General features: G+C 42.1%; 1 protein-coding gene across 4 annotated transcripts in view; it reads left to right on the top strand.

Annotated features, from left to right (window-relative positions):
- Positions 1 to 11867, top strand: part of tet3 (tet methylcytosine dioxygenase 3) — a 33642-nt gene extending 21775 nt beyond the window's left edge. For all 4 annotated transcript variants that reach the window (XM_074669479.1, XM_074669478.1, XM_074669476.1 and 1 more), the window contains 7 exons: positions 1770 to 1863; positions 2487 to 2695; positions 3272 to 3422; positions 3568 to 3657; positions 3815 to 3952; positions 4110 to 4464; positions 4633 to 11867. In XM_074669479.1, coding sequence (XP_074525580.1) covers positions 1770 to 1863; positions 2487 to 2695; positions 3272 to 3422; positions 3568 to 3657; positions 3815 to 3952; positions 4110 to 4464; positions 4633 to 6443 — 2848 coding nt within the window. In that variant the 3' untranslated portion in view covers positions 6444 to 11867. The remainder of the gene's footprint in view (positions 1 to 1769; positions 1864 to 2486; positions 2696 to 3271; positions 3423 to 3567; positions 3658 to 3814; positions 3953 to 4109; positions 4465 to 4632) is intronic.
- The last annotated feature ends 3296 nt before the right edge of the window (positions 11868 to 15163 follow it).

The following is a 15163-nucleotide window of genomic DNA, read 5'->3' as shown; positions in this document are numbered from 1 at the left end:
GCTCAGCTGAGAGCTCAGTATTATGTAGAATACACCTGACAGGAGTATAACACTTTTTGTTTTTTTTTACATCTGAAACAGACTCCTGGGAGTGATGAAGATTGTTTTTTATAAACAAAAGCACTGATTAGAGATGATCTATTGTTGTTTCTGATGAATAAAGAGAGTTCATGTTTTCTAAAACTCTAATTACACAATTTTGCTATGAATGCAAAGGCACTTGATCGCGGCGCGGTGCTTTGTTCAAGCGTTAATTACTCAACTGAAATAAACATTTGCCTGTTTTTCTACAAGAAGCTGGAAAACTTGTCATTAGTCGCTAAAGTGCACAGGCTGATTGCAGGGGATTTTAGACCACCTCTCTTTGTTGTTTGAGAGATGATGCAAGAGTAAAGGCCCCAGTGTCTCCCGCTGACCCTTGACCCACCCCTGACCCGGACTGGCCACCCCTGTGGTGATAAAGCCTACACACTCCCTCATCCACCTCAGGGTGATCTCCATTCAGCCAGAGCCCCTTGTATTCACTATCACGCAGGATCTACCCAGAGCTGACCTTCTCACAATGGCAGGCAGGAGACGTGATATGAGCCGTGATCAGACATCTGACAGGTCCCACTGACCTGTCCCGAGACCAGCGCAACCTTCAACCTCCATTATTCCCTGAAACACCCCGCCACTCTCCAACAGAGCTGCAGAAACATACACATGCACACACTCACCATTAGGACTGCTAAGAAATAATCTCCAAACACTCCTCTGTTTGCCAGAGTAGGTGTTCACAGACACGTACAGGAAAACCACTCAAAATAAACAGAAATGTGTTTACCCAAAACAAGCTTGTGCATCCACATGTGGACACAAACAGCAGCTCATATCCAAAGGGAAGGTTCCTCTGCTGGCATCGCTGAGAGGGTAGTGGGTTCTTGTTTACTCTACCATACCTGTGTGAATCTCAGCAGAGCCTTGTGAACACTCCTCACTAGCCAGTGTGGCTGATGTGTCTTGGTTGCCACACTGTAAAACACTATAAACACAGACTACTTTGGTTCAGATTGTTAAACTGTTAAAGAATAAAACAGAATGATGCATGGGTTAGTTTTATAAATATAATATAAAGCACTCATGATGAATTATGTCAAAAAAGGAAATCATTGACCAACTTTCCAGCTGCTGTATTGTGTCTGATATTACAGTTTTGATGCAACAATCCAGCTGTTTTAATTGATCATGTATTGCCCAAAGTTTTCCACAGAGGAACTATTGGCACTGGTTGACCGTTTGGCAATCTGTGCTCGTTTAATCTGGGCTGTTAGATCTTAAAGTGAAAAAATTAGGTTTTTCCTTCTCTGAGTTTATGTTTGGTGTAAGCCACATCAAACACATTCACAAAACACAAATTCATGCTTACTTTTCTGGTCTTTTGGATGTTTTTGTTGTGAATGCTGGCACAGAGCACGCATCCAGCTGCCTGTCAGCTGGAGCCTCAGTGATGTATCCAAGTGTAACTTAGAACGAAACATGTGAGTCCCGAAGGAATGATGCAACAGCTTCGACTGGTCAGCTTTCTTTTCTGGTGCGTGCTTTTTGAGGTTGTCTCGTTGGCTCTGACACACAGGAACATGTGGCTTAAGTTTGGTGCACTCTTATTTTAGCGTGGTGATTCAGAGCCTTGGAGACATTCATTTGTGCTTTTTGATTCGAGGAGAAGCCTGAAAACACTGACTGCTAAAGTGGATAAACACAAAACTGAATTTCCCTCTTCTTTCTAGGTATGGAGAGAGAGGGGATGCCATTCGCATTGAGAAGGTGACGTACACGGGCAAAGAGGGAAAGAGCTCTCGAGGATGTCCTATTGCTAAATGGGTAAGTGGTTTCACATGATGTCATATTTGTAATCCGGTGGATGTTTTTAAGATCCTTGAAATCAAACATCCTACTTGTGAAGCCTGGCTATTTTTGAACTGAGAAAGGAAGAAACAGTATGTAGTAGTGTATCCCCATGACAAAATCATCAGCCAAAAGAATGGTGCAGTGTGTATGTGTGTGTGTTTGAATGCGTGGATGTCTAATGAGGGGTCCAGCAGCCTGGAGAGGCCAAGTTTGTCACCCACCGTGATCAAATCAGTAGGAGGTCTAGATCTTGAACAACTACCCAGTCTTTCCTCCTGAGGCACCCCTGACAGATCCTGCTAATGACTTTATGGATCCAGACCGGGAGTTGGTGTGTGTGAGAGAAAGACAGAAAGGTGTTGGTGTAATAAAAGTGAAAGGGCTCAGGCCTCCACATTTTAACTCTGAAGAAAAGGGATTATTATAAGGTCATCAGAGCAGTCAAGATCTTAGTGATGGAAATGTCATCATTTTGTGTTTTTTTTCTGTTTTTTTTTTTTTTTTAATTGTGTTTGTAACTCTGCATAGAAATCAAATTCGTGGAATTAAAGACATTTATAGATTTAAAGCCAGGTTGTTGCTTGATTTCCTTCCAGGTGATCCGTCGTGGAAGTGAGACAGAAAAGCTGCTGTGTCTGGTGCGCCACCGTGCGGGCCACCACTGTGCGAACGCCGTCATTATCATCCTTATTTTGGCTTGGGAAGGCGTCCCGAGGCCCCTGGCTGACAGGCTGTACCGCGAGCTAAGTGACACCCTCACCAAACATGGCAACCCCACCAGCAGACGCTGTGGCCTCAATGATGAGTGAGTATCCTGTGGATCCTCTTTGAAGACATGCGAGTTGGCATGCGGCACACATTCAACACAGAACTTTGTGGGAGACTTGTGACACAGATGGAAGGATACCAAAAATGTGGTTGTTTTACTGTACAGAAAATTAGGTCAGGCTTTGTGTCCTAATTATGTTCCCATGTAAGTGTCTGTTCAATGGGTAAAAACTCCAGAGATCTTAGATTGAAGCTAAAAACTGCATTTTGTACTATTATCATTGACCATGTAATGCGTCCCAACCCTTCAGTGCTCTATTTATGTGCTCACACAGTCTGTTTGATCTTGACAAGACATAAGTTGTTCCCCCTTCAGCTTCAGTGTAGTGACACTATTGTTAACACAAACAGTGTGAGTAGTGTACCTGTTCCCAAAAAAGTGTGGGTGTGCATATGTCTACGACCATGTCATATATCCTAATCTCCTCTTCCTGTCTGATATGATATGATGTCAAACAGAGTTCATGGAGCATCTTCCTGTGCATGGAGCATGTGCAGTTTGCACATCATGTACCAATTTGACTCAGACTCTGCTCAATTTCTCCCCCTGCAGTCGTACCTGTGCATGCCAAGGAAAAGATCCTGAATATTGTGGTGCTTCCTTCTCCTTTGGCTGCTCCTGGAGCATGTACTTTAACGGCTGCAAGTATGCCCGCAGTAAAACACCACGCAAGTTCAGGCTTCAAGGAGATCACCCTGAAGAGGTAACTCTTATGCCTAAGGCAACAGTTTTACAGCATTCAGGAAGAAAACTTCATGTTGGTGAATTCTTCAGAATGGTGGTTTTGAGCAACCTTTGTAATTTTCTGTGTTGTGTCCCAACCTGTGAACTGCATTTTTGCTTTTTAGGAGGACAAACTCAGGGATAACTTACAGAATCTGGCAACTGATGTGGCTCCTTTGTACAAGCGACTGGCCCCACAGGCCTACAGTAACCAGGTTTGTCATAAACTCATGGTGATGATAAAAAGAATAGTAATAAAAAAAATAATGATGAATAACATCTTGTAAAAAAATTTAAAGAACACTTTCAGCAGATGTGTACCTGTCTAAAAAGAAATTATGTAAATAAAGTTATCTTCATCCTCTTCATCAGTGCCAGACAGAGTCGAAGGCTCCGGACTGCAGACTTGGCTTGAAAGAAGGACGACCTTTCTCTGGAGTCACTGCTTGCATGGATTTTTGCGCCCATGCTCATAAGGATCAACACAATCTCTACAATGGTTGCACAGTGGTAAGACATTATTCTTAAACTTGTGTTTCAATGAAATTTAAATAAAAAGAAACAATTAATGTATTGTTCTTTTTATGTGACGACATTCACATAACTTTTAAGCTGTTGTCCTAAAGAAGTCTACGCTTCATCCCTCTCTGCTTTCTTCATCTGTTAGGTGTGCACTTTAACGAAAGAGGACAACCGAAAAGTGAAGGAGATCCCTGAGGATGAGCAGCTCCATGTGTTGCCTTTGTACAAAGTATCCTTGACTGACGAGTTCGGCAGCGAGGAGGGGCAGCGCATGAAGATGCAAACGGGAGCCATCCAGGTGCTTCAGGCTTTCCGCCGGGAGGTACGAAAATTGCCTGAACCTGCCAAGTCTTGCAGACAGCGCCGACTGGAGGCCAAGAAGGCGACCATGGAAAAGAAGAAAATCAAACTCATGCAGCAAGCAGGGGAGACACCGGAAAAAACTGTGGTCAAGGCTGAGACCTGCATCACTGGTTCTCCTCAACCCCAAGGCAATAAAGGTAACTTCAACCTTTTATGTGATATTTTAACTCTGATGTCCAAAGATGTCCGGACTGCTGGCTAGATTTACTAGGCAAAATAACTTTGATCTAAAGACATTAAATACAAAGTACTGAGATGCATTTTAAGCCCAGTTTTGAAATATTTCCTTTGTTTCAAACATTTAGCAATTGTGAAACAAGAAATGAAGCCCAACATCAAGAAAGAGCCCTTCAACGGATCAATCGATGGATACCCTGTGCAGGCTGCAGACCCCTTCAATAACATCTATCCACATCCTGCCTACTATGCAAGAGGGGGCCTACCCCAGACTGGCCAGCCCTCTGCACCAGACCCAGTTAACGGTTACCACCACAATCTGCACTATGGCTACTACAACTACCCCCGCAATGCACTTTTCCCCCCGAAGCTGAGGACCTACGAGCGAAATGGCTCTGTGCTCAAAGCAGGCAACAAGACGGACCAGGTGGACATGAAGCCTGACATTCAGAGCCTTCAAGCCAGACTGGCACAGCCCTACCCAAATCACCCAGAGCAAGCCAACCAGCTTAACCACAGCGCTTATGCCCTGCCTGCAGACTACAGCCAGTCCCGTCCTTCCTCTGTCTCCTCTGAACCCTCCAGCAGAGGCACTCCAGTCATCAAACAGGAGCCTATGGATGTTCCTGTTTATGAAGGCAAAATGCCGAGCCACTCTGGTCCCAACACACCGAGCACTACCCCCCAGCCTATGGCCTGGCCAGGGAACAAGCCTAATGGCAGTATTGTCCCCACCAACTGGGAAGGTCATTTGAATCCGAAAGCAAGTCCTGAAGCCTCATCGTTGAACCCGGACAAGCAGCAGTTTCACCAGCACCCTCAGCAGAGGCAGCCCTCATCGTACCCCCAGCAGTGGACATCGTATCCTGGCTCCAACTCTCTAATGGCCTCCCCTGCCCCGTCACCATCACTACAGTTACCCTCCTCTCCATCTCCATCCCCTCACCTTGGCACAGCCCATCCAGGTAACATGCACCAAGGATCCACACGCCCTTCCACCCCACGCCCAAGCACCCCTCACCCAGGTACCCCACTGCCCGGTTGCTCTCACTCAGGCTCAGTTACACCCCAGCCAAGCACCCCAGGAACCCCTGGCCCAGGCACTCCAAGGCACTGGGCCAGTCCTGCTCCCAGTCCTCAGCCGAATGCATGGGCCATGGGGCCTGGGGGCCTTTACAGCCCCGGTTTGAAGCACAGCCATCCAGCAGGAGCCTATCCTGACAAGATCTGGTCCAAGACAGGGGAAAGTCGTTGCTCTACTCCTCTCGGGCTCCAAGAGAAGGCGTGGAAATCCTGTGGGGGTTCAGTGGCAGGCAGTACCCCCTCCCCTGCCCCAGAGGGTCGCCTCTTCCCTGACGCTTTGCAGCAGTCAGATCAAGCCTGCTGGAACCCGGGCCAAGCTGAGGGGAACATTGAGAGCACCAAAGGGTTTGAAGCAGACGAGGATGAGGTGTTTTCTGACAGTGAGCACAACTTCTTGGATCCTAATATAGGTGGTGTAGCAGTAGCACCAGCCCACGGTTCCATCCTGATCGAATGTGCCCGCCGAGAACTTCATGCTACCACGCCTCTAAAAAAGCCTGATCGTTCCCACCCCACCCGCATCTCCCTGGTCTTCTACCAGCACAAGAACCTCAACCAGCCCATGCACGGCCTGGCTCTTTGGGAGGCCAAGATGAAGCTGTTGGCAGAGCGAGCACTGCAGAGGCAGCAGGAAGCTGCTCTCCTTGGCCTCTCACAAGAAGACATCAAGGCTCTTGGGAAGAAACGCAAGTGGGGGGCAACAGCGGCAGGTGCCAGTCCAGGACCTGGACAATCTAAAGACAAGAGGGAGGGGCCAGTGACACGTTTAGCCTCCACTTTCCACACCACCTCTATAGTTACTGTGTCTCCCTATGCCTTCACCCGCCTCACTGGGCCGTATAGCCACTTTGTCTGAGGTCACACGGACACACACACAGACTGAAAGCTACAGGGTGGTGTAGTGGAGGGCCGGAGAGAGCGATGAGCTGGATGAATGTCTCGCAGCCATCCCGCAGTCTGGCATCTCTCCATCCTGCCCCCTCCGCAGTCCACCAGAGGAGGGGACATTTTTATTGTTTTTACCTCATGTCAGGCAGTGGTTTGGGCTTCAAACACACTGCCTGTGGTGCTCTTCCTCTCTTTGCCTGGAGAGGAACTCCATTGCTTTTTCTTGTTTATAGAATTTTAATGATTCTAATTATTGCTATTATTATCAATATTATTATGATTGCTATTGTTACTGTCAATGTTGTTATTACAGGTATTATTATAATGAAGACTTGTTTGTTTTTTATTATTGCTGTTTTCATTAATGTTATTATTAATGACGTGATTGTTTTTGGTTATATATTTTTTTAAATCAATCAGTCTGTGTCAGTCAGACTCAGACATGTTCTGCTTTTTCCATGTTTGGAAAATGTCTACCCTTTTCTCTTTGATTTGATTTGTTCTTGTCAATCTTCCAGCTGTACTTGGAGGAGGAGCAATCGTCCATCAGACACAAGAGCAGAGCGGTATTTACGTGACCATATTTATGCACACATGTAAAGAAATGTGTCTTTAACAGTGGTGTTTTTAAAAACATTTTGGCCTTTACAAAGAAAATTACAATCATTTATTTCCTGGAATTTGATTTTGTAGTTATGGCCACTGAAAAAAAGGTCATTTCTGTGTTAGACATTAAATTAATTTCCCAGCAGCACTGCTGTCTCATACACCAAAGACAGTCCTACTGTACTATACCAGCTAATACCCATTTTATACATTTTGTAGTCTGGAACTGATACTGTCATCTTTTTTACCAAAAGCCACCATAGGGTAGGATAGAAATTTTAGCTGTTTTTCCCCAGTGTAAACAGTTTGTGTTCCTTTTTGATGCAGCTCTTTTAAGAGTTGAAAAACAGGACTCCAGAAGAAGCCTGTTTCAGTGTGAGTACAGCTGAAAAGCAGAGCTAAGTTTCTGCTTTTGTGTGTTTGTTCTGTGACTTTGAGTCAACACAAAATCCAAAGTCATGAACAAACACAATCATCAAGATCACTCTGAAAGGAAGCCAATGCCACCCTCCAAATAGCTATAATTACCTTTTGAAGAACACCATGAGAAAGTGATGCTCTCTTTCTAGTCTGAAGACGATGCTTCTCCTCCGGTTCTGCACCCCTCCACCTTTCAACTGGTGCTCAACTTCCAGCCCTGAATGATTCTCATTCTGCTTCGTTTCATGGCACTTGATGCTGTACTTAGGTGCTCTAACTAAAACCTGGCTCAACTCGTATTAGCAAGTATATCATTGTTTTGACTAAGGTGGAGTACCTGATGGGAATAATTGGATCTTTGCTTTATTGGGCCATTTCTCATTCTAGGAAACATACAGAATGAATTATTGTATGAGTGCTCTTCTGGACATATCTGGTACTTTACACAGGTTGAAATCAGTGATAGTATTTGCAAATGTCATTTGACCCAGAGCTGCAAATACCCACAGAGTTGAAACAGGTGGCTACTTAATCTTCCTTTAACATACAGTTGGGATGAGCACTTCCCCAGTGAAGACTCTAGAGGGCAGCATTGACTGCTGTTTCAACAAACCTGCAAGCACTTGAGATCCACTCTGAAGCCAGTGGAGCCTTGCCTTGATGTTTTAACCATACATGGCCAGCAGAGGGCAGTCTTAAACTCCATCTGCCTCTCCATGGATGTGCCACACTGACGTGGCTCAAGGCGAAGTTAAACTTTGTCTCGTTGTGGCTCAAATGTGAAAGAAGTCTGGAGGTGCTTTTAGGGAACCTGTCCTCGGTTAGAGCAGAGAGAAACAGTGTTTGGTGCTTCTACACAAACTCTGGTGCTGTACTACTACACTTGATTACTGGTGAAGGGCCCGCTGCTCCCCTGCATGGTGCTGTCATCTTCAAGCAGGGAGGGGCGTGTCCTTCTGCAGGCACCTTGTCACCACAGAGCCGGTAAGAGGCTGCCTTGTGGTTGATGCTCAGTGGACTCTGGAGCTGGTTCCATTTGAGGTGTTTTTGCAGTTTTTTGTGACAAATGCATTCTGCCTCCAGCTGCTGTGGCAGAGAAAGCACAGTCATTTAGTACATTTCAAGCCCATAGACCCAAAACTTAGGTGTGAGAGTCAAAAGGGAGACCTTGAGGAATCACTTTTTTCTGGGCGTTGGTGCCAAATGCAGATGCATTCAATCATGAAATCTCTCACTTTGTGTGCACGTATGTGTGTGTGTGTGGGTGGGTGGGTGTGTCTGTGAATGAAAGATTGGAGCCAAAGAGAGAGAGACTCGTTGATAGCCTGAGCAGAGATCCTGTGTTTCCATTTTATTTTCACTCCACCAACCCTGTGACCATTTGATCTATCCAGCTCAAATGGTTTCACGGTTTCTTGCAACATGTGCTGAAAATCAAAATGAGTAACTCATGGATCTCAACTCAGGCCTCCTGGATACTGGTGGTTGTTTGGGTCAGGCCCTGGTCATCTGTGAAAAGACCCTGTTACCTCTCCCAAGGGTCTCCAGCTCTCTACCTCACGCTGTAGAGACACTGGTCACGATCACAACATGCTACTGAGGGCAGAGAATCATGCGTTTGTCCTTTTGTGTGCTCTGGATCTCCACACTCATTTTAACCTGCTTTTTTTACTCTTATTTATTACTACATGGTGATGATGATGATTGTCTTTGATGTTTGTTTTTTTTTCATCTTTTTTATATAGCTAATACAAATTGTACATAGAGAAGAAAAGATTTATAAAAGCACTTTTAATCTTGATTTTAATGACAAAAAGAAAGAGCCGATTATTGACAACTTGAAGCTTAGGTTTTTTGTTTTTTTTGTTTATTTTTTTTCTCAAGAGAGAGATAAGAAATGTAAATATTGAAATATTTAGGTAAGATTATTTAACTGGTGAGGATAGTAACTAAACCATGAATGACGATGGGGTATTTTAAAGACTTTGACAGCCCTCAACAACAGTAAACAACACTTGATACCCATGTGTTGTGTGTAATTGTGTGCTTAGTTACACTGCTGTTTTGCTTTTATTGAGTACTGTAGCCTTTGTCAGTATAGACCTGACAGGGACCTGTCACTTTATAAAAACAAATCGGTTTGCCCAGTCATGTAACATAAATCTACACCTGACATATTCACTGATATCTGTCAGTAGGTTCCTCTGGACAACACCCCACACCTCCAAAACGTCTGACTGCTGATGTTTCACAGCAGCTTTTCCACACACCGAGATAACTTCTCCCATCAAAAAGTTGATGCAATATGAAGTGAGATAATTATCATTATTAAACAGTAAGCTAATGACAAATCTGAAAGCTCACCTCAAACCTGATTAGCCCTGTTAGTTATTTTGCTACCAATTCTATAACGAGAGGGTTGATACTCTTCACGTGACTGGCTGTTAAATGCGCAGCTAAAGCCAGCTAGCTTAGTTTAGCATAACGGTTAGAAAAAGGGAAGCATCAAAGATTCAAAAGAGCTGACTCACATATGAGATTATCTGTCCTGCATACATTCAAAGCAGAGGGTTGGATTTGTTAGGTTGTGCTTTGATTATGGAGGCAAGTATCAGCGACCACAGACAGTCACTGCTGTCGGTCCAGACAAGGTCCAACTTCTAAAAATCACAATTTTCTTCAGTCTGAATTGGTTCAAAAAGATTCCTTTGGGATGCAAGGCCGGGTGTTTCACCTACTGCTGATCCACCAGCTAAGCTAACCTGCTCCCTTCCATATTGTTGCTCTTGCTGAATTTACAGGACCATGAGTGGGGATTGTGGAGTGGATTGTTAGGGTTATACTGTTTGTTGCAGGGCCGGTCTGAGGTTGATCAGTGAGCAATGTTTTAGCGAGTAACTGCCCAGTTTCCTTTGTCAGTTGTGTTAGACTATCAGGTGATTGCCTCCCAGCTTGTTTAAATGTGTCTCATTATTATCTGCTCTAGGTCTCATCATAGTTAGAATGCACCTCGTCTTGAACTGCAACAGGCAGACTCAAAGTGTTAGATTTAAAATGATCATTAGGTTCACATTTGAGGGCCATCATCTGGTGCATGGCCTCACATTAAACACACAAACACACATTCGCAGGTCTATCAACGGGTGCTGAGGATAACGTGTACGTGATATCTTGATAACTTTGTAAATTTCTAAATGTCTCACAAGTTTGGTGGATGGTTCTCATGAAAAGCGACTCCTCCTGAGCACGAGAAGGGAGGATGTTCAGCTGGTGCTATGAAGCTACACCTGAAAATTCACTGTGTAAAAAAAAAATGTTAGGAATAAATGATAACCACAAATATTTTTCTGAGCTCTTTGAATGTCAAGAGATCTATTCTTCAGATTTAAGCAGTTTCACAGGACGGGAAGCTGCCTTGGTGCTGACTTTAGGAAAAGTCTTTTGTTACAACGCTAAACACAAAACATCATCTCTTTGTGAGGGCAGGGAGGCGCTCAAACAGCTCATTTTCTATCAATATCCATTCCATACTGTACTTGAACACATTAAAAGTAGGGTGAGATAAAGAGTAAAATAATATGAAGACTGTTATCTTGGTTTATCTCTTGGTTTCTCGTTTGGTACAGCACACGTACCAAAGGCTTTTGAAATAATCTTTTGAGTCTGTTGTAAATGTTCATGGTAACTGAATGCTAAAATATTTGAACAATACAAGAATAGAAAGTCGTGTACTGCCTCCCTCTTCCCCTCCCCCTCCCAGACATGCACTTCCTTTACTCAACCCTCTTTTCTCTTATCACCTTGTATATTTTGTCTCACACACACACATACACATAGACACGTTTGCATCTCACACTGTATGGCCCACTTTGAAATCACTGCTTTATTAAACACTTCAGATTTAGGATGAAGACTTCGACCCTGGCCCATACAAGAAAAAAAATGAACCCACACAACTGGCAGCTACATTCCTTTTTGAGTTTAAGGATTGTTCTTGGTTCTTTATTTTCATGTCAAGGATGCAGTATGTAAAAAAGTGTTTCTGTTCAGTCTCTCTCTCTCTCTCTCTCTCCTCTCTCTCTCTATCTCTCTCTCTCTTTGTAGCTGTATGGTGTATTATGTGAATACATAGTGTATGTGGTAAAAACCCCACAATATTGTTTTATGTTGCGCGATAAATAAAGACATTGAAGTGAAAAAAAGTTTGTGCAGGGATTTTATTTTTTATCAGGTCTTCATCACCTCCGCCTAGGAGGTTATGTTTTTGGGAGAGTTTGTCTACACTGTAAACCCGGATAAGTTTAGTTTACTTGAAAAATGCTTGTAATCTGGTTACCTTAAAAAATAAAATTAAAAAAAAAACTAAGTTGTGAAACAAGTTCATTTAACTCAACATCTTAAGAAGTTATGATTATTATGGTAAATCGTTCTAATAAATGTCTTTGATCAAATAAACCTGATGCTCGTTTGATACTAATTAAAATATTTAAAAAAATGTTGCATATCACAGTAAAACATAAGTTGGCATTACTCAAAACTGAAAGATGTGATATCAATGAATTTGCCTCATGAATTAAATAAAAGTAATAATGAAAAAGAAGCAGAACTGAACAATAAATTAAATAACATTTCAAAGTACAGCTGGGTCTCATATCCACAGCATTCCCTCCTCAGTCATGGTTACAAACGCTGTCACACCACAAAATCAGCTCTAATTTCATTTTAGTCACCGTGAGTGAAGAGGGAAGGCAGAAGATATGAGACCCTGCTGTACATTGAAATGTTATTCATCAGGGGGCACAGGTTGTCTGAGCAAACCAGTCCACACCACGTAGAGCATGGACAGCTGATCAATGCCACTAGGAGCACAGACAGCTGGTCCATACTGTCACGCACAAACGGTCCATGTCATGTGGAGCACAGACAACCTGTGCCACTGCTGCACAATTAGAAGTACAGCAGGGTCTCATATCAACTGTTCCCCCCTCCTCACTCACGGTTACAAAACATAGTCACAAACTAATGATTTTAAGTAGTGCTTACTTAAACAGTAACAGAAGTTAAATTTACTCAGAAATAAACTGTTTCAACACTGAAAACTCAGACATTTGAGTAAATTAAATTTACTGACAAATTTTAAGTTATCATTGCTTAATTAATCCAATTGAGTAATTTGAACTTTGAGGTTTACAGTGTGTGAACAACTTAACTCAAAAAAGAAAAAAACAGATCCTAATTAAATTTAAATTAGTGTTAATGTTTTATTTCTGGTCGAAATTGTCTAATTAGACTAAATATAACTTTAGTTCACTAATAAGCCCAAAATAATGACACTTTTTGGATAATAAAAGATAGAAATGATGCCTTAGGTGCTTCAAAAATTCAGAGGTAAGAAAAATTAATGTCAGTTCCTTAGATGAAAACACAGGCCGAGTTTTAGCTCTTTATCGGAAATTTGGTGTGCAATATTTGTCTTTAAAATCTTAAAAAAGACATTTTTCTGGACTTATAAGGTGAATATGTTTCATATTAAGAAGCTTTCCTCTTTCTATAGTGTCAGTTTCTGAAAGGCCTGTGGCGCTGTTTTACTGCCCCCTGCTGCTGTTTTAATGTAGTGCAATCACTTCAATTATTTTCTCCACACATCTTGCTCCATACAGCCTGATTTGTGTAATCTAACAGGGTTTTTTCAGCCTGTGGTGGACACACAGACAATGGGTCACAGGAGTCGTGTAGTTCCTGGGAATGTTTTAATAGGAACCAAAAATTCTTAGACCTTCTGGTCAAACAAGGCCTGAAATTTCTGATAAGGATGACAGGGATGATTGCAAGGCATCAAAAGTGGGATGTAGAGAGGAAAGGACAGCACAGCTACAGTATTCAAAGGCCAGTTTGAACATTGAGGATTAGAATCAGCTATCTGTATATGGCTACGTGGGTAAGGAAAATATGCCGTATGGTATGCTACTGAGGATGCTGGGGAGGTAATGGAGTGTGAAGCTGAAATACAAATAAGAAAAATACAAACAAATACAAAATACAAATAATCTTAGTCTTCTGGTTGTACTGTGATGAATGGAGCATGATGTACAAACTCTGATAATACAAACCATGGTGCAATAGGTGGCAGTGTGCACTATTTAAATTTGGTTTGCAATCCACGGTTCTGCTTCAGTCTTCTGTTTAAATAACCGTATAATGATGTTATTTTACAGTGATACTTGTGCATGATGGCACAAGTATACATACTTGTGCCATCATGTACCATTAGTGCCCACCTGGTGAGGAAAACAAAAATAACAAAACTGCATCAAGCACACAATTTCAGCTGGGCATCAGTCTGAACAATACAAAAACAAGAGATCTAAGTTAGTACAGCCAAAACGTTGCAGATAGCACGTGGTGAACTAGCTAGCATTTACTCGCCCTGCTAGCAGAGTAAAACGTCTATAAAAAGTAACTATTTCACTGTTAAAACGTCTGCAACTCCCGTCCCAACCTCTACACATGTTTATTATCACAAAACATCTTCACAAACTATTTACAAAACATTTATCAGTTATTAAATACCTAAGAAATCAAAACGATGAACGGAGCGTTGCACACACGTACCCACCTGCAGCTCAGTAGATCCTCCGTTTGCTGGGGTGTGTACGGACACGAGCTAAAGCCTCTGCAGTTGCGTGCATTATCCACCAGGTGGTGACAAAGACACAAACAATGAAAACAAATTTTGGCAATTAAAAAAAATACACCTTGGTATAATCCAGCACATACGTAATGTTACTGGACCACATGACCTGGAAGGTAATGAGCTAAAATGCAAATATTTCCTGTAATAAAATAATAAAAAATATGAGCAGTATTTGGCTTAAGAAAAAATAACTTATGTCTGTGTCAACCAGCCTACAAGGTACTATCATTCTGCACTGATTTTATGTAGTGTAGCCACATGACCTGGAAGCTAAATGCTAACATTTACAATCATAAAATCATTCACAGTATGTGGAATGTTAAAATGTCTTGATAAGAAGTGTATGTCAACCAGCTAGTCTAGTGCTGTCATCCTGCACAGATATGGGGTCAAGAGATCACAGAACCTGGAAGCTATTGATCTAAAATGCTAATATTCACAGTATTAAATCAATTACAAGTACATGGAAGGATCAAATTTAGAAAACAAAAATAATATAAAATAAAATAAAATAAAAAAATAATGTGTATGTCAACTAAACAAGGTACTATCACCCTGCACTGATTTAAGTAATGGGGTCATATGACCTGAAAGCTATTGAGCTAAATCACTAGTACTTACTGCAATAAAAATATTCAAGACATGGATTGAGAGTCAAATTGAATAAAAATAGGTTTGTGCTATCCTGCAAATATTATACTACGTTCCTAATCATGTGCAGGATGAAAGCACTATTCTGAATTCTGAATCTGTTTACATACACCTCTTTTTCTTTTTCTTTTTCTTTTTCTTTTTCTTTTTCTTTTTCTTTTTCTGTTTTACATTTTTTTAGCACTTGATATACTTGTTGGTAATTTTATTACTGTTAATATCAGCATTTTAGCTCAATAGCATTAAGGTCATATAACCCAGTTACATAAAATCAGTGTGGGAAAATGGCACCATGTTCGATGGTCTAAATACACCTC

This window comes from Halichoeres trimaculatus, unplaced genomic scaffold (genome assembly GCF_033239565.1).
Source record: "Halichoeres trimaculatus isolate MK-OKI-2021-1 unplaced genomic scaffold, fHalTri1.1 fHalTri1_scaffold_5, whole genome shotgun sequence".
NCBI classification, from domain to species: domain Eukaryota; kingdom Metazoa; phylum Chordata; class Actinopteri; order Labriformes; family Labridae; genus Halichoeres; species Halichoeres trimaculatus.
Note: the sequence above shows the minus strand (reverse complement) of the source record. Positions and strands in the feature narration are given on the sequence as shown.